This window comes from Megalops cyprinoides, chromosome 11 (genome assembly GCF_013368585.1).
Source record: "Megalops cyprinoides isolate fMegCyp1 chromosome 11, fMegCyp1.pri, whole genome shotgun sequence".
NCBI classification, from domain to species: domain Eukaryota; kingdom Metazoa; phylum Chordata; class Actinopteri; order Elopiformes; family Megalopidae; genus Megalops; species Megalops cyprinoides.
This window is the reverse complement of record NC_050593.1, coordinates 20896133-20920124: the sequence shown is the minus strand read 5'-3', so window position 1 is coordinate 20920124 and position 23992 is coordinate 20896133. Positions and strand designations below refer to the sequence as shown.

The following is a 23992-nucleotide window of genomic DNA, read 5'->3' as shown; positions in this document are numbered from 1 at the left end:
CTGTCACAGACAGAATCCATTTTTGATTCAATTACTATCCTCTTATTGATTCAATGTCACCGCAGACCTAAGAAGAGATTCTCTGTTGAATGGGAAATAGCTAACTTGCTACAGTTGTTTATGACCAGCTCTTTCTTTCTTTTCAGACACTACACTCTTCCACAGCACCCCCTCACTGTTTTATCAGCAATCATAAGATCTAAAAGCAACCAAAAGACAGTTTTTACACTTTAAAAGATTTGCTTTTATTCAGATAAAAGCTTCCACACTAAAGAACTATTTTGCACACTGACAACTTTTATGAAAACTGCCCCAGATCTCTTTGCCAAACTGACTTGGTATTATAATCATATATTTATGTGCACAGCTGACAACAAAAAAGCCTTTAGACAGAGTAGCTAAAATATAGTTTGATGTTATTACAGGTTTTTTCTCTGATCTGTCTGCTCACCGGAAAGAAGGATTCCATCTGATCGACATCACAGGCCACCATCATTTGACGCCAAAAAAAAAAAAAAACCCCAAAATGACAGTGGGTTTTGTGTCGGCTGATTACCTGTACTACAGAGGTTAGCTGTTAAAGGATTATTTATTATGTTACTCAATACCCATACTTGTCATATTCAAAAACAGGCTATTATATGGCAAGCCAGAAAAATATGAAATGCTGAATTACTAATTGTATTACTGGATAATTATAAAGAGCATGCTTTGGAGATTTTGAGGCCAGATTTGACCAAATCAGAGCAATGCAAAAGACAATGTTTCCACTAACCTGCAAGGATGGAGTACTAAGCATTATATAATATATAATTATATATAATACATAAAGGGTATTAACTACTATAAAACATAGATTTTAAATAAACCGCTCACATAATGTATTTTTGTGTATACACAGGCCATGTAACTACTATGTAACTACAGCAAATCAATTCTCTCCTCAATGTACAAAAAATGAAATAAAATGAATAACTGGTCAAAGAAAAAGTATTAGTGTACTGTTAGTTTTGTGCAAAGAAGAAACTGAGGCTATATCTATGTCGTAAGTTTGAAGTTTAACCACAAACCAAGAACACAAGGAAGTCAGCTTGACTGAAGCAGGCTCCAACCCACCACCTCATTAACATGTGATCTATTTACAGCTCCTGTGAATGGGTGCATCACTGACACGAGTCTGAGAAGACTGACTCCCCCCACTCTCCCCAGTAAGTGCCCTGCGGCCACCTGCTAGAGCAAGAACAAACATGCTCTGACAGCAGTCTTATTACTGCTCTTTCAGGCACACTGGAAACGTCTCCATTCTAGATGACCACCTCTTTATAAGTGCCAAACCCCCCTCAAAACACATATTCATTTCCTGTCGTGCATCGTGGGAATTCTGCCACGCTTCCTCCTGTGGACTAAGTGGCAAGCTGCAGCCAGCATTCTCATTTCCTGTGGCAACACCCACACCATCAGTGTTGCTCCAGCGTTGCTTTGGTTTCTGCATGGTGTTGGACAAAACCCACTTACTGGATGGCATGTCTATGTCTGAACTAGGACACTAACATTTTGCCAACACACACTGGAGCTACACATCCCTCTATCACTGGAATGAAACATTGAATTACAGAGGTGATTATCATCTGCCAAACTGTCTTGATCTCTTTTACCCATCCTGCAGCTGACACATCCACTGCATATATGCAGAGGGACCTGTGACACTGATCTCCTGCAAGCGCCATTAAAAACATCATAGCACATATATTACCATGCAGTCAATACAGTATATTTACAGGGAGAGGCAGAACAGGATTCTAGCGGTGACCTAATTACTTTGCCTGAGTTTCACTTAGCATCTCACAGGTGGTATACCGCTGTGGAAAGCTTTGTTAAATCTCTTCAGTATTCGCACCACACAGAGTTGACAGCAAGCCAGAATGACCAAGAAATATATTTAAAAGGAAAATCACGCTGCAATGAGCTTCAACTGATGAGCAATGCATTATCAAGGGAACACTGAGTAAACAGTGTGTGTAGGAGAGAACAAGCCCGGGGTGAGGGGTGCCTCTTCCCTTCTCTACCAAGCTAATTCTTTGACAGTGTGGTTTAGAGTAACTTGCCGCCTTGTCCTCATTCAATCAATCAACGTTATGTCCCCTGATAAAGTGCTGTCACCCTTACATGTAATGGAGGAGGACACTGAGAGCCTTTTTACACAACAAAATTACAAGTAGCAGTACAAGATACCTAACATCTGAGCAGCAAATCCTTACCGAAGAAATGTCTTACCCTAATCTTCCATGAAACATTGACAGTTACAATATTGACAATATTACAAAAGCCAAAAAAAAGCCATCTATGGATGTGAAATATGAGTAATGGTGCCATTGAGACATTATAGAATTAAAACCTTTTTCGGTCAGTTAGAATAAAAATCTTTTGTTTTTACCTGACATAATGCTTTACTCAAGACGGCACTCAGACAAAAGAACGAGACACTGGCATCCCAGATTGTCTTTAAATTGAATTTCCCGTCCCACGTGTTTTCCTCTTTAAATACTTCACACACGATATAGGCATATTAGACTCGAAGGTTACAGTATTCTGGACTGAAGCAGGAATACTGCAGCATTTCCCTGAGAGTGTTCAAAGGGTCTTAGCACTGTAATGGTGTAGACTAGCAAGACCTATAGGACAACACAGACAACTCTCTTTGAAGCAGGTGCCAGAATCTGTTTACACATACCTACAGTACATCCAAGAGGCTAGCCGATTTTCTTGGCTTTGAAACTCACACATATTCATGGTCTACATCCTAATTACCTGGCCTCACTTTACTGTATTTGCTTCACATGTTCAGTGGAATAATCCAGCATTTCTTCGCATATTATACCATTCATCAAGGTCCCCTGCTTTATTTTTCAGCTTCATATTTTAGAGAATGTTCTGTTAGAAGTTGGCACAGTGTGAACCTTACACTGCAAACAAACAATCCTGAAATGACATTTGGTGTGAAGTTCCGGCATTAAATACAAATGAGCACTTTCTCACTTTCACGGTTAATGTTATTAGTCTGTCAAAAATGACAAGAAAATGTCTCCCTGTCTGAACAGTCACCCTTGGTTCTGTGAGGCAAACGCCCTCACTTCTCTGCTGGGAATAAATAAAGGGGGACACCTCCAGAATCATACAACACTTCCAACTCGACATCGATTCCAAACCACGTCTAAATGACAATTAGGACCGCTAGCATACACTTTACTTTTGTTCACTTGTTTGATAAGCAGCACTTTGCTCTGAGGCAAAACTTCCTTTAATAGGTTTAATAAATACGTTTCTCCACATACCCATTTTGAAATGGTTTTACCTTAACTGCTACAACAAAGAGAGTCTATGGTCAACATAGCTACTCTTTATGGACACACTAACTGGACTCTTTAGGAATATAAAATTTATTGTGATATATCTGATACTTTACAGTGAAAGGTCTGTCCCTGCAGCTAGAATTAAAAACACAAACAGGAAGTCACATATACTGTAGTCTCCATGATGGTAAATGATCTCTTCTTGCACACCTCCCTTTGAGTTTGTCCTGCTGGGAGGTCATGAATTCTAAAGAGATTCAGACCAATGTTCAGGTAGCTTGGGTGAGTGAAAAGCACTCTGTAAGTTCAATGTATTGTAATTATTGCACATGTTTAGTTTTTTCCCCTAAATCGTTTATATCTCTTTATATCTATATAAATCTCTTTATATCTTTTTATATGCCTATACACCACACCATATTGTGACTCTCTGATAACTTTCTCTCATTTGGTCTTCTGAAGTGTTCCTAACTATACAATCTGCACTCCATTGGATTTACAGAACTGTAAATTAATAGTTAAAAAGGCATTCTGGATCCCTGCAAGGTTTCCTCTTCAGACTCATTCTGTCATGCCCAGCAGTCCAAAGCTCAAATTATTCTCTTCAAGGACAAGAGAAGATCAGATGGATTAGCTTAACTAATATCCATTTAAAGTGGACCACAACATAGACTGGAGTGCCAAAAAACAGGAAAGACTCTGAGAGGAATACTGGATCTCTGTCCATGTGACCATCTGGCAAGGTAATCAGATAAATAGAGAGTGGGGTCAGACACTACTGTAACACACACAGAAGGAGTGTCCAGGGAGGTGTCTTCACAATGGAGAGCATAGAGACTAATAATCACGGGCCAAAGGTAGAGAAAAACTCTATAGTCTTTAAGTTTACCTTCTCCCTCATGCTTCTCCGCCTGGATCTTCTTCACAGCTGCTATACCCTCCTCCTCACAGTTCCCGGCTGAACAGGGGGAGAAAAGAGAGGCGGCTTGAACTGGTTAGGACATACAGACCATCATCAACTGTCTGCTGTTGCCTGTCTGCAATCTCCTAAAGCTGTGAAAGCACAGGGGTAAAGAAAGCTCTGATTTATGCTGTCAGACCATCTCAAGGGGTAATCTGGTCCAAAATGATAATGAAATGAAAATGAAAAGTAGAAAATCCCAGCGAAAGGGAATGAATTGACCAGATTTGGTTTTTAGGTTTAGACCAGTTATTTTCAGCCAAATCTGCGGGTATAACTAGTTCATTACCTACATGTTTACATCAGGTTTAAATCAGGTTTCTGACTGCTGTTAAAGTTGCATTTGTACTCATATTTTGGAAAGGACAATTCAGAAAAATCAGACTGATTTTACTGAACATAACTTTTGTAACCAAGATTAATTTGAGCCAATTAAAAAGTAGCCCTATGAAATATTTTGCTCTAGGTTTTCTGCAGTGTACATTTTAAACATGTAATCGATATATAGTAATTATGTCATGGTGGAATGACACCGAAAAAAGAGCAATGTGCTCCAGTATCCAGCTACTACCCAGACCATGACAAAACAATATAGGGGCCGCATACCCACAGTATGTTCCAAACAACACTTCTATTCAGTTCTACTAACATATACTTTATGACTTGACCTTAACATCACAAAATTGTAGAATAAAAACAGCAATAACAGTATGGCAAAGCAGATAGGGAATTTAACTTGTCACCAGAAGGTGGCAGGTTTCTAACCCAGCAGGAGTGCTGTAGTTGTACCCTTGACCAAGGTATTTATTGCTTCAGTAAGTATTCAGGCATATAAATAGGCAATATGACAAATGTAAGATGTAAAAATCGCTCTGCATACTGGTGTCTGTGAAGCAAATACATAAAATGAGTATGCTAAACTTTTTGCAGAGGGTTTTCTGGTTGAGCAATCATCTTCTTTGCTAAGATTTCATTCTTGGTAAAGGTACATATAAAATAAACTTTCTCCAAAAGGCAATGATATTCACATATTGAAATTTCAATTCTAATGGAGCTACCGAAAAGGCAGATATTGTAGAGGTGAGGACAGAACTCTAGCGGTTTGTGAGACTGAATTCTGGATGGTGCAATTTCACTTTACTGTACACAACTGATTCTTAATTACGCATCACAAACAGTGTGATATTGAAATGAAATGGAATATGAGGTGATGAGAGATTTTTTGCCTTTCTTCTGTCTTTTCCCCACAGACAGTGGGATTGTTCATCTCAGCGTGACATCTCATTATCTGATGTGGTCCCACGGTGAGTCATTTGATTGAATGCACACAATCTTTAGGGCACACCACTAACGGTCCTGCGCCTCGTTTCAAATAGAAATGTGATGTGAAGAGGATAACACCTACTGAGTTGACCTTCTTAAACGGCTCTGTCAAATGTTCCCCTTGTGGTCCTTCAGCATGCATTCGCTGCTGAAAGCGCTGTACAAGTGCAAGAACTCTCATTAAATAGAAGCGCAAAGTCACAGTGGAGTGCATATCTTCGCCAGACTTGACAGTTGTTCTTGCAGCCCTAAAAATTGAATAATTTCGATCTTGCCCTACAGGCAATAATCTCGCTCGTATTTTATCCAAATCTGTCTGTCATTTCTTTAATTATTCTGTTCACAGATAAACAGACAGCGGCGATCACAAAATCTCATCCTCCTGGTGGCAGAGGGAAAAAGAAACAGTCCAGTTAAATGCAGATAAACCAGTGTTACCTGAAGCTGCGCCAGTCTCTGAGTTTGGGGATGGGATTTAGAACACTCCAGACTCTGTCAGGTTTATGCTTTCAGTCTAGGCTTTTAAATTTATCTACTTGTACATTTTTTTTCTCAGAAATCGTAACTTAATTTGATGCTTCCCATTTGGAAAATATTCATGACCAGAAGGTCACAGGGTCAAGTGACAGGGAGAGCCATGCTGATGTGCCCTTGAGCCAGTTGTTTTATCCAAATTGCCTGAGTAAATGCAGTACTTATTCATGTGGCTCACTGGTCTCATGTTTCTTCTAGTTGAAGGTCATAGTGAGCCTCATGAATTTAAGCATCAATAATTTATGACACTATTTCATCAGTTTTGGGCATTTCTGTTTCAACCCTATGGTTAACTGCAGCACTGAATATTGATAACAATAACATGTTGTATATGCATCATTTTTAAAGAACTGAACAGACAATTTAGGGAAACTGCTAGTATCTTTGAATGAATGTGATTAGCACTTTAATTAGCTTCCCCATGAAACAAAACGAACATTATGACATGCTAGACAAGGTCACCCCACAGTGGGAGCTTAGATTGTGTAATAGGGAACATTCCTGGATACATGGCCCTCCTTCTGCAGCCACAAATGTCTGGAGTGCAGTTCAAACCTGAAACAAGTTCCAAATACTGTTCTTAATACTTTTGTGAAAAGTATTACCACCATAAAAACACTTAAGTCATTGCAGTGGGGAAATGCAACAAGACATGTGCAATGGCTGCAATCTCTAGAGGTAAAACTTATACTGCAGCCAGTTATCCAATAAAGAACATTAGCATTGTTAAGACTCCACCCTCCAGCTGCAGACAATGAAAGATAAATTATGGATTAAAATTATTTAGGGAAATTAGGGAATTAGCCAATCAAATACCTTGAAAATTCCTTTTTATCAATATGTGTCCAATATGTGTCCATACCCACTGAGACTTGAGATTTTTTTTTTTCCAACAATTTCAAACACTGGTGATGACAGCTCAAGTATACTGTACTGACACAGAAATTGTAAGATCTTCCATTCAAATAAATGAGATACTCTAGAATGCCAGTGGCGTTTCTTTGAAAGCATGATGTCTTAAAAAGATCTGTTGACTTAAAACAGCCAGGCTGTGATATGCCCCTTGCAGCTCTAAGTGGAAACAGAAAACAGTGGCAAAAACACACACAAAGAGGATTACAGATTTATTCACATGGAATGTGTGCATGTGAGGGAGAGTCACTGTAATGATTGTGCCAGTAAGAGCAGTATAACCTTGTGACTGCTTTGGCTGAAGCCACTTAAAGTGCATAAAAAGTTGGCTCTATGAAACCCAGAGGAAGCATTTAGTTGGACGTTCATCATTAATAATCAGCTTTGTAAAGGCAGATTAACCGGGTTCCTCTTTAAAAAAAAAAAGGATTTACTTCCAAAAAAGTATTACAGTCAAGCTCTACATATACACGTTAAATGATCATTGGAAAGTAGGTATCTGTTAAGTGTGACCACCGCTGTTGAAAACCAATGGAAGAAATACCCAGCACTAAGAGGAATGAAGCCGGACAGAGCATATTGCACTGATTGATTGCAGTTGAGAAAGACAGAGTGTTAGTGTAATTGAAAGGACTGGAACACGCATTAATCTCTACACGTGAGGACAGGCTTTAATCTCAGGAGTGTGGTGTACGCAGACTTCAGCGTGAGGGCGAGGCGTGCAGAAGGGGTGTATACTGTACCTATCACAACATGCATTCCCAGGCTCGTCAAATGTCTCGCCGTCTCATAACCCATCCCTTTGGCGCCCCCCGTCACTATGGCAACCCTTCCATTTTGTTTGGGAAAAACTGCGAGGTAGAAAAGGAGAAACAGAGGGATCGAACAGTGCTGCTTTGATGCCAGTAGCGCCACGTCAAAAAATTCCACTGCTGTGCCATTTTAGCTCCTCTCCATGACATCAATCGACCCCCACCGTGAAGTATCTGCTCACCCTTTCTATTAAGCACCCGCCAATTACGAGATTAAACATTTGCTATTGATTGATCTCCTTTTGTTTGTGGCATATGAGAAGCCTCTGCTTTGGTCAATTTGGGCCAAGCTTTGTTGAGTAGTTCCTGGCCACTGGGATGTGCAGAGTGAACCATGGGCTGACCCCCTCCAAACCTATGTCCTCAATGCACTGGGCAAGTACATGCTTAATTAGACCGCTATTTGTATTCAGCCTTGCGTGTCTACCTTGCAATTATAGGGAAATGAGATGACCTTGACAGACAAGCACAAAGCACAGCCCATTGTAAAATTGTTCACATGAATAATAGCATTAGGACGTATCGCTCCGTTATCTGATGGTAACAATGATGTTTATAATTAAGGTTACCGACAACATGATTTCTAATTGCGTACATTTACACATTTTAATTTCCAAACTTCCAAATGTACATTTTAATAACATCACCAAGCACCAATGCCAGTTCTGTGTCACATAAATATAAATGAATGTTTTCACTTTCAAAGAGCCAATGACACAAGATGGAAGAACCCAATTATATTTGGGTCCTTGAGCTCAAAACATTTAATTGACAGCGCAGTTTGAAAGAGGTTGCTATACATTAAGTTCTTGCTTTTTGTTTCAAACACTTCTTGTCAAATTTGAGACCTTTCATCAGCATTGGAACATAAGGTATATATGTGCGTGCGTGTGTGTGTGTGGAGCATGTACTGCATAATCAATTTGAAGCACGTAACAGTTTGGCATTCAGTACTTGGGATCAAAGTTCCATAAATGAAGACTAATGAAAGCACAGCCCTTTTCAATCCAATTTCAACAGCCAAGAGTAACGATATCAAGAAATGTTATTATGATCATCATTATTTCATCACACTGAGCACACAAATTTGCAGGGAATCCATGGAGAGTCGATATGTGTGCGCCCTCCCTTTTGTGAAGATGACAATGCTGTCAGACAGAAGGCTGGATGCCCAGGGCCCTTTGAGACATAATCCTGTACAGAGAGAGGACCTCAGAATGGCTGCCGTCATGGTCCACAGGAAGTGCTTGTTACAGGCACACAAAAGGCCAGAAAACAGCCCCCCTTCTCCTTCTCGGCAGGTCACTGATCGATGTTTTCACAATGTTGCCGCACAAAAGTGAAGGGCTTTACTGCTGCCGGATGTGCTTGACCGCTAAAGTTCTTTCGCATTTAGTTTGCTCGGGCAAACTAATTTGTTTTATGAACCATTTAGTTTTTATGAAGTAATTTGTTTTTTTTCTAAATATGAGTTACATTCTCAAATGTAATCATGAGATATGATTAAACATTTCTTTTTAAAGGCACAAAGGGTGAATGTGAGAAAATAACGCAAATTGTAAATCACCCCCAAAAGGGCCACTGCATTAGTGTGTATGTGTAGCTAAATATTTTACTCAAGGTTCATTTTTGAATACTTTTTAAATGTAGAAACTTCCAGTGCTGTTTCATCTTAAATTTACACCACTGTTTCTTTGACAAGTTTTATTTTGTTCACGTTTTATTTATTTGTATCACTTTCACAGCACAAGTGAAGTTTCTACTTTTTGTGCCAGTATATGAAGTACTTTCAGGCAACTAACCCTGAACACACTAGGGGTTTCCCTGAGATGAAATGACAATAAGTAAAATGACCATAAAACATTCAGGGAAAATGCCGGCCAACTTTCCTGACTTGCGAATTCATGCAGGGCTACTTACTGAGGTGAATAAAAAAGTCAATAACTGCCTTGGGAGACAAAGAAAACAAGTTTCCTGTTCAGTTATAGAGCAATTGTCAGCAGCCAACCTTCCTCCTCTTTTTCCCTCCAAGCCACAGCTTTCCAGTTAGGATTTTGAATTGGTACACATTTTTTTATATATATAACTGAAGTAATCTCTTACAATTATTTAAAGAATACATGTTACTGTATATTGCACACTACTATTTTGCCTGATTATTATTTCATGAGTAATCATCATTTTGTTATTATTCTATGATAAATATGTACTTGTAAGTGTCTGTGCAAGGTAGGCAGAGCCCACTTGAGTTGACTGAGTTCTTGTTTGTTTTGGTGTAGCATATACAGTATTAAAGATACACTTTTATAGCATAAGCAGGCTATAGTGTAGAGTAGACTGCGGAACTCAAATTATGACAGATACTATACGAATAGGTTTTATTCCATTTTTAAATGTGCAATGACCAATCCTGCTATTTTGTCACAGATTCCACAAACCACAAAGTGGTTTATTGTGACTAAAATATCAGGCGTACAGCATTGTTATATGTTAATGTATTACATTTACTCCTAAATGTACCAGACTATGAAATACTGCTGCTATATATCCCATTTCTAGATTCTGCTTGACTGCCTGCAAAAATGTCTATATTGGTATGGGCAAGGTATACACACCAATAAACGCTGCAGCTTAAACATCATCACACTCCCCGGGAGGGCCCCAGTGGACACCATAACATCAGCTTTCAAGTATCCACTTTACTCAAGGCTGACAGTTAAGACAGTATACTGTCTCGTCTGACTCTTGAAGTGCCAAATGCAAGAGGTGAGTAAACAAACAGAATTATTTAAAAATGCAATCTTGTTACTGAAATTTTTGACAAACTCACCACAATTAATTAAAATGGTGCAATAACTGACATTAAATACAGGAGTAAATATATCCATTATTGGAGACATGTACTTCATCTTCTTGCAAACACTGACTTTTGCATCAACTCTAAGTGTCAGCTTAGCCATTGCATAATTGTGCTCTGAGTAACAATTGTTGTTTTTTTTTTTTTTACACTTTTGTTCTTCAGTATGTGCCTCATGTTAAGGACAAATGACATTGTGGTTAGACAGAAAGTGGGCCAAAGAGGAATATACATTAAAAGAATGATGTAAATTGATTCATCACAATTCTAAACATAATGTATGAGACCAGTCAACAATTATATTAGCATCATTATTAAGATATTTATGTTTACATTTTTTAAGCTTTTGAATAACCCTTTTTAAAAATTTAATTCATGTAATACCAGCTCATTAAACCTTATTTGGGTTTAATAAGCTTTATTTAAAAATGAAATCGTTTCACCTTTTGTTGTATTTCCATACTCACAGTGTTCAGAAACAAAAGATTTCATAATGAACATATTGGAGGCAATCAAATCAAGCCACTTTGCCAGTGTGAACACAGAAATGCAATTAATTTAAACAATTATGGTCTGATTGGAACTAAGTCCCTTTACGCAACACCTTCCTCATAGAGGCTATACAGTACTTACAAGGATCAAAGTAGCTTAGTATTTCTTACTCTTAACAGTGACAACTACACCTTTATTTCCATTTTATAAGTTACATATCAACTAGGTAGGAAACATCATATTTAGAAAATGTTTCAGTGGGACTGGATTATCATTTAATACCATTTCACATATACCAATCAGATTCTCTCCCACATGGAAGTCTTTTCAAGGTACTTTTATGCAGATATCAGAAATAGGGATGACTACATTACTTATGTGTTTAGAACACCCTCAGGAGGGACACTTGCATAGCTCACAATTAACACATTATCCACTTCTACAGCCAAAAAGTACTTCAAGGCAAGTGGCTTGCTCAAGGGCGCAATGACGGTGCCCCAACTCGGAATTGAACATGCAATCTTTGCATTAAAATTTCAGATCCTTAAAGACTACTCCACACTGCTGCCGACCTGCAGAAAAAGGACGATGATTATGGTCTCTTGTATCAGTTCAAAGGCTGTAATTATCACAATTGCAATTCAAAGAGCGAAATGCATTAAAGCGAAGGCTTTGTACTAAGTTATGGGAAAAGAAGCATTTAGTAGTGTTTCCACCCACAGTTAACAGGTCTACAACCATTTAACATACAAACCCAGTCACTGGCACTACAGTAAGTAGGAAACACTTCATGAATCATAATGGGAAATATTAAATTAATCACCCTCCAACAAAACACAGACAGTCTATATGCTATAGATTTACCCTTATCCTCTCAACCAGGTGCACTACTGGAACCCCTTAGTACATCAGTGATCATTAAATCTCAGAAAACCATTAAACTTGCACTTGCTTGAGCCTTTTATTAACAAGAGACTAACATTTCAACTGTAACAAAAGCTGCATCCACGCCTCTTTGATCACAAATGCATCATGTTAAAAAAGTTTAAATTAAGACAACAGTTGACAATGGTGGTGATGATGATAATAATAATAATAATAATAATAAGAAGAAGAAGAAGAAGAATAACAACACAAACAACAATATATAAGGAGCACAGCATGCAAATGTTTGAAATGATTAGTGCAGTAATGCTAAATAGATTAGCTCAGGTTTGACTATATGTCTTGATACATGCTGCTGGCTAAATACATTTTGAGACATGGCACTGGCTTCACAAGCCAAAAGGTTTTAAAACCCCTTTTAAACTAGCTCACTTTCCATCGTATTCACGTTGCTGTACTGCACATTCAATGAGAACAGATCAACTGAAATAGTTTGACACACTTTTCTAAACTGTGTTAACAACCCTGGGACTGACCTATCATCAAATGTTTTTAATCTCTCTGGATTCCTCAAACTAACTGATCCTTTGTGTGTTATTTATTTACTTTTAAAGGCTACAGTATTTTATTGTTTTTGCCACCCATACTGCATTTTAAAATGGGGTCCTGAAATGGATATAGCTATAAAATATTAAACTGACAAATGCTTCCTTCAAATGCCTAGCAGCACTGAAAAATAACCACATATTTTATATTATATATATATATATATATATATATATATATATATATATATATATATATATATATATATTTAATATGTGCATCTTATCTCATAATAATTGTATCTTATCTCATAATAATACATTTCAAAAATGTGAAATGACAGGGGGTTAACATGTTGCTGAAGGCAAACACGTCCATACTTTTAGTCATACATACTCTGCAGGGTAAGTACTGAAACCATAACAGTGGCCTTCTTACATAAACACAAATTTAGCATACTAGTGATAACAGAAACCACAACAGCACATCTCTCTTCAGACATATCTTAATACAATACAATAATTAATACATCTCTGTAATGTAATGTCCTTTAACTAGGACAACGGCATAACATGTTATAAGTGTGCATCCAAACATTAATTTTTACCATAATCTAAATAAGTATGTAAAGTGACATTTTTACAGTAAGCACGAACCATGTAAAAATAATTTTCTTTGTATTTTTAATACAAAGGATACCGCACATAATATACAAGGTAAAATTTCTCTATCAATTGTATTTTATAAACTTCTTTCAATAAACTGCCTGGGAAAGGACTTGAGATAGATTTTCATTAAAATAACTTTCACAGATTAAGAACTAAAAGACTCATAATAACCTGGATAAGAGACTTGTTAATAAAAATGATCAAGACTCTGTATTTCAAGGTGTATGTGAAGCAAAGGGCTGCATTTTGTACAAATCAGAGATCTGCCAGAAACTGAACTCTGCTTGTCATTAACAATATCTGTCATAACCAGAGGAATTTCATTTTAGTAACAGTAATTTATTTACTAATCACTGCCAAACAATACCTGACATTAAAGTGTCATAGTTTAAAATATAAAAAAGCTGATGGAATTCTAGTTCATCAGTCCTTTACTAATGCTTCCAATTATATTTTGGACCAATCCTGGTCAATATATGACTGACACTGCACCTGTACCGTGATCTATAAGCGGTATAAAGATGCACTCCTATTGCTGAATATTGTTCTTCATCCAAGTTCACCCTGGGAATGAAACAATATAAAGGGAATTGTCATATTATATTGCTGAACAGACATAGCAGTTGATGTCCAAAAACAAACAAGCGTACCTGTCAAAGTGCATACAATAAAAACAAACATAACATTTTAAGACAGTATAACTGCTTTAGATGAATTATGTTAGAATTGTAATATACCTATAAACACGAGAACAGTAATGCGTTTGATGTGAACAGTGACCATGTGCATATTTAGTCAGCACGGTGTTGGAAAGAAGAGGAATATATCGGTCCTCCAAAAGCAACAAAACCCTGTTACAGAAAAAAATTCACAGATCTAACATGCACATTCTACATAAAGGTCACAGCTCACAAGAAAATATCCTTTGTGTTCATAACACTGGTCTGCACAGCTACTGAATCACCTACACCCAACCCTTGGTCCTGTTCCACGCCCCATTCGCCCTCATCCTCTTCTGCTGGCTCGGCATCATAGCAGCTGTGCGTGTTTTCATACAGAAAAACCTGCTGGTCAACATGAGCAGGGGCCAAGCGGTTCCTCTTCCCACTCAGGACATTGCCTGATGAGCTGAACAGTCTGTGTGGCAGGACACTCGTGGCAGGGATGCACCAGTACTTCTGCAGAACTTTTGGAAGGGTAGGAAACAAGGCCATGCGGTCAGACCACCAACGAAGAGGGTCTTCGTTGAGGCCCAAGACCTTCTGTGACTTAAAGTTACTTAACTCCTCCACAACCTGGGCGTGCAGCTCTTCTTGGTTTTCTTCAACACCTGACTGGCAAAATATCACAGCCAATAGGTTGCTGGCATTGCTGGAAGGGGGAGGGGTGCCAACAGCCTGCCTTTTACTGGGAGGCTCCTCCGAGAACTGCTGAGACTCCTCTGGACTAGCTGACTCATCCTTACGTCTTTCCAGAAGAGCTTTGGCTTCCTCCAACACTCGACTTTCCACCTGTGCACGCTCAAAGGGGGAGAGGAATGGAAGCTTCTTGTAACGGGGATCTATGAATGTGGCAACATTGAGAAACATGTCAATCTCAGGTGTCTGCTGATAGGTGGAAGACAGCACCTTCGCGATAACCTCCTTAGCCATGCTCACCTCCTTGAGATCAGAATCTTTGACTTTCAGGGTTGTATTTAGTAACATGTGCAACACTGGTTTCACCATGCTAATTGTGGGGTATCTGCAGGATGTCATCATGTCTGCCACAAGCCTGAAAGGCAGTAGGAGTTCAACTAGGCCCTCTACCATGCTCCACTCTGTGGCCTCTAACATCAAATGGTGGTTGTTGCTGTCTTCCATGAGGACTGATGCAATGACAAACTGTTGCTCTTTCAGGCGTTGAAGCATGGCAAGAGTGCTGACCCAGCACGTGACCCTGTCACTGATAAGCATGCACTGGGTTAGGCCTTGCTGTTTCTGCTTTTCCCGCAGGAGGTACATAGCTACCACGGACTGCTGGAAGTATTCCACCAGTTTGCGGCAGTGGCCCAAAAAGCTGCTGAGTCTCGGAAGCTCAAAGGCTTGGTTTATACCTTGATTGACAGTGTGACCAAAGCAAGGCATCTGCACAGAAAGGTCCAGGAGCGAGCAAGCTTTCACCACATCTGGGGCACCATTGGTGGTGGCACCATAGATTTTGGGATTGATTGCCCATTCGACAAAGGCCTCATATAATGCACGAGTGATGCTTTCAGCAGTGTTGTCTTCGGGCACTTCAAACGTTTTCAAGCACCTGACGGTCATGCACAGACTGTTGGAAGGGCAGTTGCTCAGAAAGTGGGCAGACAGCGAGATGTACGTCCTATTCTGCACTTGGCTTCTCCACAGGTCAGTAGAAATGCCACACCAGACAACGTCTGCAAGCTCCTTAAACACAGATTCCCGGACCAGGTAGTATTTCTGAGGAATCACCTTAGCAGTCAAGTAGTTTCTGCTGGGAGGCACATACCTGGGGTCAGCAGTTTTCAGAAGTGATTTAAAAGTGGGTTCATCTACAATAGATGCAGGGTACATCCCCTCACAGATGAAACTGATGACTGCAGAGGTCAAGTCAGTGTGCTTCTTGCTCTCATACTCAGAGTTCTGCTTCATGGATAATGTCTCCTGTGCAAGCCAGTGGGAGGACTCTGGTTTGAGCTTGGAGAAAGCAGTGGCAAACGCCTCCCTCATCTGCTCCGTGTTGCTTTTCACAAACTCGCAAAACTCATCTGGATGGTTCTTCTCCAAGTGGTAAGAGAGGTTGGAAGTGTTCCCTGAATATGCAATCTGGGCCATGCATATTCGACAGTATATTTTCTTCCAGTGCAGTATACATCCATCGGCATCAGTGTCAAACCCAAAGTATTTCCATACCTTACTTTTTGCTCTAGGGTGAGCGACCAGATTGAGGTCTGATGGGGACCCCTCTGCACCCTTACTTTCCATTGCTTCTAAGGTACACAGATCCTTTTATGAACCTTCACTCATTACTGAGTACCTGCCGAAGGCAGCGAAATAAAGGTGTGAGACATTAAAAGGTCAACTGACATACTTCCTGGAAAACAAAATGTCAATCTGTTATGTATATCCAAACACTGAACTACTACATGCAAGTACTGTGAAAACTAGGCTAGGTATTTCAACTGTAAGTCTTAAGAAGACTGTGTCTTGAAGTAGGCTGACACATACTCATTTAAAGTTTCATCTTTGTTTTGTTGTCTTCTAGAAACACACTAGATTCATTCCAACAATTTTACAAGGTGGAAGATTTTTCAGATGTTTCTTACTTATATGACTGTGAAGCAGATGGGTCAAGTATATGCTGTGGACTATGTTAGGTGTGTCTTAAGCTGACAAGGGTGATGTGAGGTACTTTTAATTAATTTAATTAATTAATTTTTTTTTTTTTTTTTTATATAAAACATACACACACACACACACACTACATGGACAAAAGTATTTGGCCACACCTGTTTTTCAGGGTTTCAATTATCTCCAGTGAAGGGCAATCTTAATGCTTCAGCACACCAAGACATTTTGGACAATGCTATGCTTCCAACTTTGTGGCAACAGTTTGGGGAAGGCCCTTTTTTATTCCAACATGACTGTGCCCCAGTGCACAAAGCAAGGACTATAAAGACATGGTTTGATGAGCTGGGTGTGGAAGAACTTGACTGGCCTGCACAGAGCCCTGACCTCAGTTTGGTGATGGGTGTATCACAGTTGGAGTGCAAGAGCCCTGCAATTGAGAGCATTGCAATCTTAGCCTGTTTTACCTTTTTATCAGTGACAACAAAAATCCCACAGCCTGATGCTTTTGTGCAATAAACCCTGCTAATAATGGTTTCAGACCATTTTAAAACAGTGAATTCAGTGAGTTCATGAGTTCATGAATTCATGAGTTAACCTCATTTTCATTTTCATCTTTATTACATCAGGGATAAATTTTAATGTAAATATGAATTTACAGGCCTAGAAGCAAGATCCAGCTGTGTTCAAAGCCAAAGGAGCACCCTGAACAGCCAAAGAGTTCATTTTCTATCTCCCAGAGTCAACACTGATCACTCAGGTTTGTAGTACACAAAATATGCATCAATATTAATGACAAATGACACTTTCACATCTAAATGAATGCCTTCACTCAATACTGTTTCAGAGGAAAGATTTAAAACCAATAAATGATAAACTGAAAAGACAGAATAACTGTCACTTTGACTGATAAAAAGTCAGATCATGGCTCAAATCAGACCTCAATCAGATTAGAAAATTAAATCCCTGGTTTTCCAGTGATCGACTGAACAACTTCATTAAGAGCCACAATATTTTCCTAACAGATACTAAATGTAAAACCTTGACCAGCTCAATACAAATTTATTAGAGTCTGAAACAACGTAAAAATACTTAAATACATCTTTACTATCTACTTGCAGAGTGAAATTCAGGCTTCTTTAGTTTAACAATTAGCACACAAAGTAGCTTAAGACTAGAAGCACAGTTTAAGACCTTAAGTATCATACAATGAATCACATTGTGCAACATATTACAACATGGATACAGTGTCAAAACAAATGGATTCTGTCACATGAATGTGATGTGGACATCCACAGGGTGGCACAGTGCACAGTATGCACCACAGAGAAATATCTGGGTTAAAGGTTCCGCATTACAAAACTGTTACACATGTGCAAAGTTCAAACTGGTTCTCAAGATCTTAACAAAAAGTAGATAATAAAAGCTGTACAAATAACAAAAACACTTTTTGCAAAGAGTGGAATGTGGAATACCTTTTAGTTACTGTCTTAAAATAAAATGAATGGGCTATCTGAATGCTCCTTTGGCTTAAAACTATGACTTGCTGTGAGAGGCAAGAATCTCATTAATGAGAGCTGTAATCTTAAAAAATCTGCCTTACAACAGCTTCAGATGCATGCTTTTCACTTGATAGCATTATCTGCACTACAAGACACTAACTAACAAAACAAAAAGCACATATTTCATTATTCAGATATATTTGTCAGTTGTATTTTATCACTGGAAAAAAATTACAGGATTTCTCTTGAGCACTACCATGTTTCCCAAAGTACAACAGAAATTCCTCTCCATGAATGGTCAACTGAATTATGCAAACAAAGTCCTGAATTTCATTTGCAATGGTAGACTAGACACCTTGTTTTTGCCGCTAGCAATTTCCTCTTTGTTTAAAAATTCTGAACCTTTCCCAAAGATTACAGTTTCTTTCCGAAAGACTGTATTATGATTGCATTCACTTTCTCACGCTGGGCTGTGTAACTTGGTGTTATTGGACCAGTCTTTCCTCGAGACTATAGAGAACCAAAGACAAACTGGTAGTGATGAGAACGCTGCCACAACAGATAAAGTATTCTGGGTGACATATAAAAAGAAGTGCTCCAACTCATCTAATGGCACTTATCACAAATGCCAGGATGCTCCCAGGCATCCTTGCAAATTTCCTAATCTGGCCAAGAAACAATAATTCATTTTAACTGGTTTAATAACCCCACAACTCCTTCATCTTGGTTCATGCACAGATAATGTTAAGATGCAAAATTGCTCCATCACCCAGGTGGGTGCTACATACCGCATACTACCTGATAAGATGAGGAACACCCCCCAATACTAGGTTACCAAGTGTGAAATGCTTAGAGAGAAATAAAAGGGCACTCTTTAATAGGAAGTTAATTCTATCATTACTACGGCTAGATAAAGCATATTACATGTACTAAGTATGCCCATTAACTTTCCGACGACCACTAGTTAGATCATTTCCACTTAAACTAAGTGATTTCATTGATAGCCAGCATTAGCTAAATACCACTTGTCACACAAGCATCAACAAGCTGCCCCATGGTCGACAATGACCTGTATCGCTAATTATCAGCATTAAATAACGGAATTACTACCTTGACAATGGACAACATATGACTGCCACCTGATTTACTTAGCTGGCTTGCAACCACAGCTCACGGGAGCATACGCTCCTGTCAAAACACGACTTACATAGCTGCTAGCCGTGACTTGACTCGATATGGCCGGAAGTTAAAGCTATGATTTGGCAAGGTGTCTTACTGACAATTGCTTTAAAATATAACTAAATAAATTAACAATAAAGTTTCGCAAAAACGCCGAGCAGCCGGCTAACAGGCTAGCTATGCAAACGTTTGTACCATCAATGTATTAGCTAGCCATCCACATTAGCAATATGCTTGTAGCTATTTAGTCTAGCTATCTAAGTTACATTTAGCCACTTGGCGCAAAGAGAATTGTTTCTAACCTGGCAAGGCGAAAGATTTGTTGAAAAGCTGGTACAGAAGGACTTTCAAGCCGACTAAATAGAGCCTGATGACTGGTAGAATTTGCGACACCAGCCACATCTCTGTCTTCTGTTTCTTCTCTGGACCCGCGTGTGTACCAGCCTTTCCTGTCCGCTCTCCTCGGGTGCTCAGCAACGTTTAAATCCAACTGAATCGAAACCCGTGCTTCTCCCACAGTAGTTCCGCTCTCAAAGCTGAATCACGAGATACAACAATTGAGTTAAAACAGAAAGCCGCTTGAGTTAAACACACATACACACACACACACACGGGCAAAGTACAGGTGACAGTAAAGTTCTCATAGAGCAATGCCGTAAATGATGCCTACACGTGAAGGTGAATATGGTTAAAATTTCCAAACTACACTTACACACATTTTAATCATTTTTACATATTATTACTGTCAGAATGTAATCCCACATGCTCTCTATATTGTGTGAATTTTCTTCATTTACACACTTGTTATATGCCATATGCAGGACATGGCAGGCCAGAAGATAACTATTTTAGATTTCCGACAGTGTCCTGTCACAAATGAATGGGCAAGCAAAAACACATGTGATGTTTATAGGATTAAAAGATTATCACTGCTATAGATGTAAGAGTCTCCAACACTTCTCCTAAAACATAATATAATTTGGTCTAGTTGCAAAGATGTTTATCCTTACTGTAGGGATTTTTCCTCTTTGTGAAGTAAGACTCGTAGTTCCAAAGTTTAGGTTAATAGCAATTTAATAACAAAGCGAAAATCTGTGTTTAATTATAGTATAAAACATACCGGGTAAAAGCAAGGCAGATCAATTACAAAATGATGTTGTATGGGTACAAACTTTTATACCCAAAACCTGAAATAAAATGTATTCAATTCAATTCAATTCAATTCAATTCAATTCAATTCAATTCAAATAAAATGTAGGTTCCTGTCCCTGATTGGATGGCAGGGAAACAAATGGACATTTACATATGTGAGGTTTTCGAGGATCCACAGAGTCTCCTCCTTCATCCTGCTCACAGGAAGGGACAGGGGTATCGTGCCTCACACAGGAACAAAGGGTGTGGTGTGGAAGGCAACCAAATGGTCATTGTCAACATCAAGGCATGCCAATCAACTCCCTTTGTCTCTAACCTGTATTAGGTGACCATACAAGAACACTGAAGCAGGTTTTGCATTTTCCTTACATTACTTTTTAATGATAAATGATAATAAGCAAGCTTCTTAGTCACTTGTGCAACAATTTTCAAACATTTTGGAAACCACAAAACTGGCAATGGCCATTTAGCGAATAATGAAAATATAATTTGTTTAAATCTATTACATAACGTTGGCTGTGTTGTAGCCTGGCCTAGCAGATGTGAGGTAGGCCTGGGAAGTATGGTTAGCTGTATTGTAAGAGTAAGAATAAATTCTACCAAGTCTATGACTGCATCATACAACTAGTCTAACTCCCTGGACTGGATTACTACACAGACAAACAAGATAAGTGCCTCACACATCATATGTAAGTTGCCAAATATGCATTCACGTGCCAAAGCTTTACATTTGATGTTGAAAATAAAACCACACTGATGACATTGGTTTACTCTGTTCAAAAAAGCACAGAAGTCATTCACAAAAACAACTCATCTGAGCTCTTTCATTCTCCCCTAAGATCAACCTGGCTGTAGAATGTGTCACTCTTTCTGAAGATATAATAATGGAGGCGACCACATAGTCTGTCCAATTAATTGCTTTATTGTTTAATTATTCAGCAGATGAAATTAATTTTTAAAAATATCTCTGCTTCACACAAGAACATCAAACAGGTGGTGATCGATTTTGTGGCATTAATTTATAATCATATTTACAGGTCTACTTCTTGACACATGAAACCCACCAGAATCCAATATTTTCCCTCCTTCTCAGGTTTGGGCCACAAAGGCAAATCTCTCTCCAAAGTAAGAAAAACAAGTTTTCAGCATGTTTGCTTGCTTTGTCTCTCCATACTGGCAGCAAACAGGGTTCTCACTGTTGACCTCAACAATAACTCAATCAGTGTTTTGTAATCCAGTGTTCTTTAATTCCAGCTGCTTATGCTGCCATTTCCTTATGGTAAATTGTGTCAAAAAGTAAATCCAATTACAATACTGCTTACGGCAACAATTGTGACTACAGTTTTTTTCTGATTGATTGAATATGGAGTTCAGAATGATTCTCTCTTAACTCAAATTAATTGCATCTCCATAGGGACAGAACTGTACCAAAATGTGTTCTGCTACACAACTAGAAAAGGATAAAAAGACATAGCAGAAGGCCCTGTCTGAAGGCTAGTACACACAACACTGAAGGAAAAGACTTACACATGCTTCAAAAATATACTTTCTGCACTATCATCATTGTGTTGGACAGAAATCTTGATTCAGAACCAATTTAATACATATATCTTACATTTCATATGGATTTTATGAACACACCAGCTAACTCTGCCATAGTAAATCACATCTGGAGGAAACATACTATTGTCAACACAAAATACGCTCTGAATACAAACAAAACAGCAGATAAACCATAAAACTATTTTACTCCAATATATTGGCTAACACAATGTAAGTTAAAACAATTCACTACTGACAGTGTTTCTCCTTAAAGTATTATTATAGTGTTCTGATATTTTTATATTACTGTGGATGGCTAACTTAGAGACAGACAACTTGTCTAGCGTGATGTTAGCTGCCTTGAGAACAGAGCAAAATATGTTCAGTTGGGGTGTCTACGTTGTAGTAGTAGAAGGTTGCAAGAAGTCAATGAGATCTTGAGAAAGCCTATGAATTTCTTCATAGGTGCCTGCAGTATTCTCTCCAGTGTAGCAACCTTTGAACTGGCCATAAAAAGCGTGACCCTGGAAAGAGACCAGAGGGACCGGGCTACTCAGAGATAAGTCTCTATCTGACTGCTATACCAAAGATTAAGAGCTAGACAGACAGATCTTGCTGACTCTGGAAGGGCTGCTATGATTGCTGTCACATACAGTCTTATGAATGGGCACCCATTAGAAGGATTCATAATTTTGTGTTTTGCTTATTTATCCTTTTCTTTAAATCGTCAAATAACTACTTCAGAATTAGGCAAATACAAAAAATAAACACTTATTTAGAAAACCTATACCTACTTAGTAAAGTATGATTTTGGTAGTGCATAGTGATGCCCTCATATGTCATTTCACAAGGGTGAATGAGTTTGAGTTTGTGCCAGGGACACAATGAGAGGTAAATACTAACAATAAAACTACTAAAACAATGCTAAAAATATAACTAGTAATGCCAATGGTAATAATGGTAATGATAAAGATAAAACTATTAAAGATATTAATAAAATAAGCATTGTTTGCATTATTAGCCTCTCACTGTTTGTCTAAAGTAAAGTATTTGAGCAAATGTTTAATAATTAAAGACAGTACTTGAATACTCCAAATGCTACGCCCTTGCATTTGCATTTGAATTTGAGATTGCATTTGAAAATATGTCAGATACTAAAGCATTTGGCATAGGCCTGATTTCAATACCCCAAGCACAGCCCTTGTCCTCTCTGCCATGATGAGCAAAGAACTAAGTGCAAGCCTTCAGGTCCAGTTGATCTTTAGCAATAATGGGGCTTGAGGCTTTGTTGATTGCAAGAATGCATTACTGGCGTAGTTATACTTGCAGTAAACTAAAGCTCTCAGGGTCTTTGGCTCTAGACAAGCTATGTTTTCCCAGATTGCATCATCTTGTCACAGTGGCCCAGACTGCCAGTCAGGAACAGGGGTGGCTGGAGGAGAATTCAGATCTGTCAGGTCACATGTGGTTCCAGACACAATCTCCGTTAGAGGGGAGCAGTAGCACTCTGCTTCAGGTTCGCTGTGACTGCCTTATTTAAAGATTGGAGACTGATATGAAAAACCATTTCACAACCAGTGCTGGATCATACTGTGCACTGCAATATCCTTTGAATTATCTCCCCAATGGACAGACAAGGTCTGAAGAAACCATATTGTCATTATTCAACAGTGCAATATATTCAGTTATATCATTTTTGATCATTCTTGTTGATAGGATGAAACATTTCTAGTAGATACACTTGTCTTGTTGAAATCAAAGCAGTTAATTAATGCCACAGTCTTATTTGATACTGTGTCACACTGGGTAGTAATTAGCAACCAAACTACTCAGCCTGACTTTGTTACTTTCACACTGAATTATTAGACAGCTCCAACAGCAGAAAGAGTGGGTGAAATGCACGTGTACAATGAAAAAATTCACAAAT

The 23992-nt window shown here is 38.6% G+C and overlaps 2 protein-coding genes across 3 annotated transcripts in view; both read right to left on the bottom strand.

Moving 5' to 3' along the window:
- dhrsx (dehydrogenase/reductase (SDR family) X-linked) overlaps positions 1-23992 on the bottom strand; it is a 64474-nt gene that overhangs the window by 28697 nt on the left and 11785 nt on the right. The window contains exons 1-3 of one of the 2 annotated variants that reach the window (XM_036540464.1): positions 19674-19844; positions 7824-7931; positions 4240-4308 (exon numbers count right to left, since the gene is read on the bottom strand). In XM_036540464.1, coding sequence (XP_036396357.1) covers positions 4240-4308; positions 7824-7931; positions 19674-19773 — 277 coding nt within the window. In that variant the 5' untranslated portion in view covers positions 19774-19844. Of the gene's footprint in view, positions 1-4239; positions 4309-7823; positions 7932-19673; positions 19845-23992 lie in introns of those variants that run through there. The other variant, XM_036540465.1, reaches the window with a different exon arrangement.
- LOC118785643 (zinc finger BED domain-containing protein 1-like) lies at positions 14138-19728 on the bottom strand. Its single transcript, XM_036540463.1, has 2 exons — positions 19674-19728; positions 14138-16379 (listed from the first exon to the last, which is right to left on the bottom strand). The coding sequence occupies exon 2, from the start codon at positions 16325-16327 to the stop codon at positions 14249-14251; it is 2079 nt and encodes a 692-aa protein (XP_036396356.1). The 5' UTR covers positions 16328-16379; positions 19674-19728; the 3' UTR covers positions 14138-14248.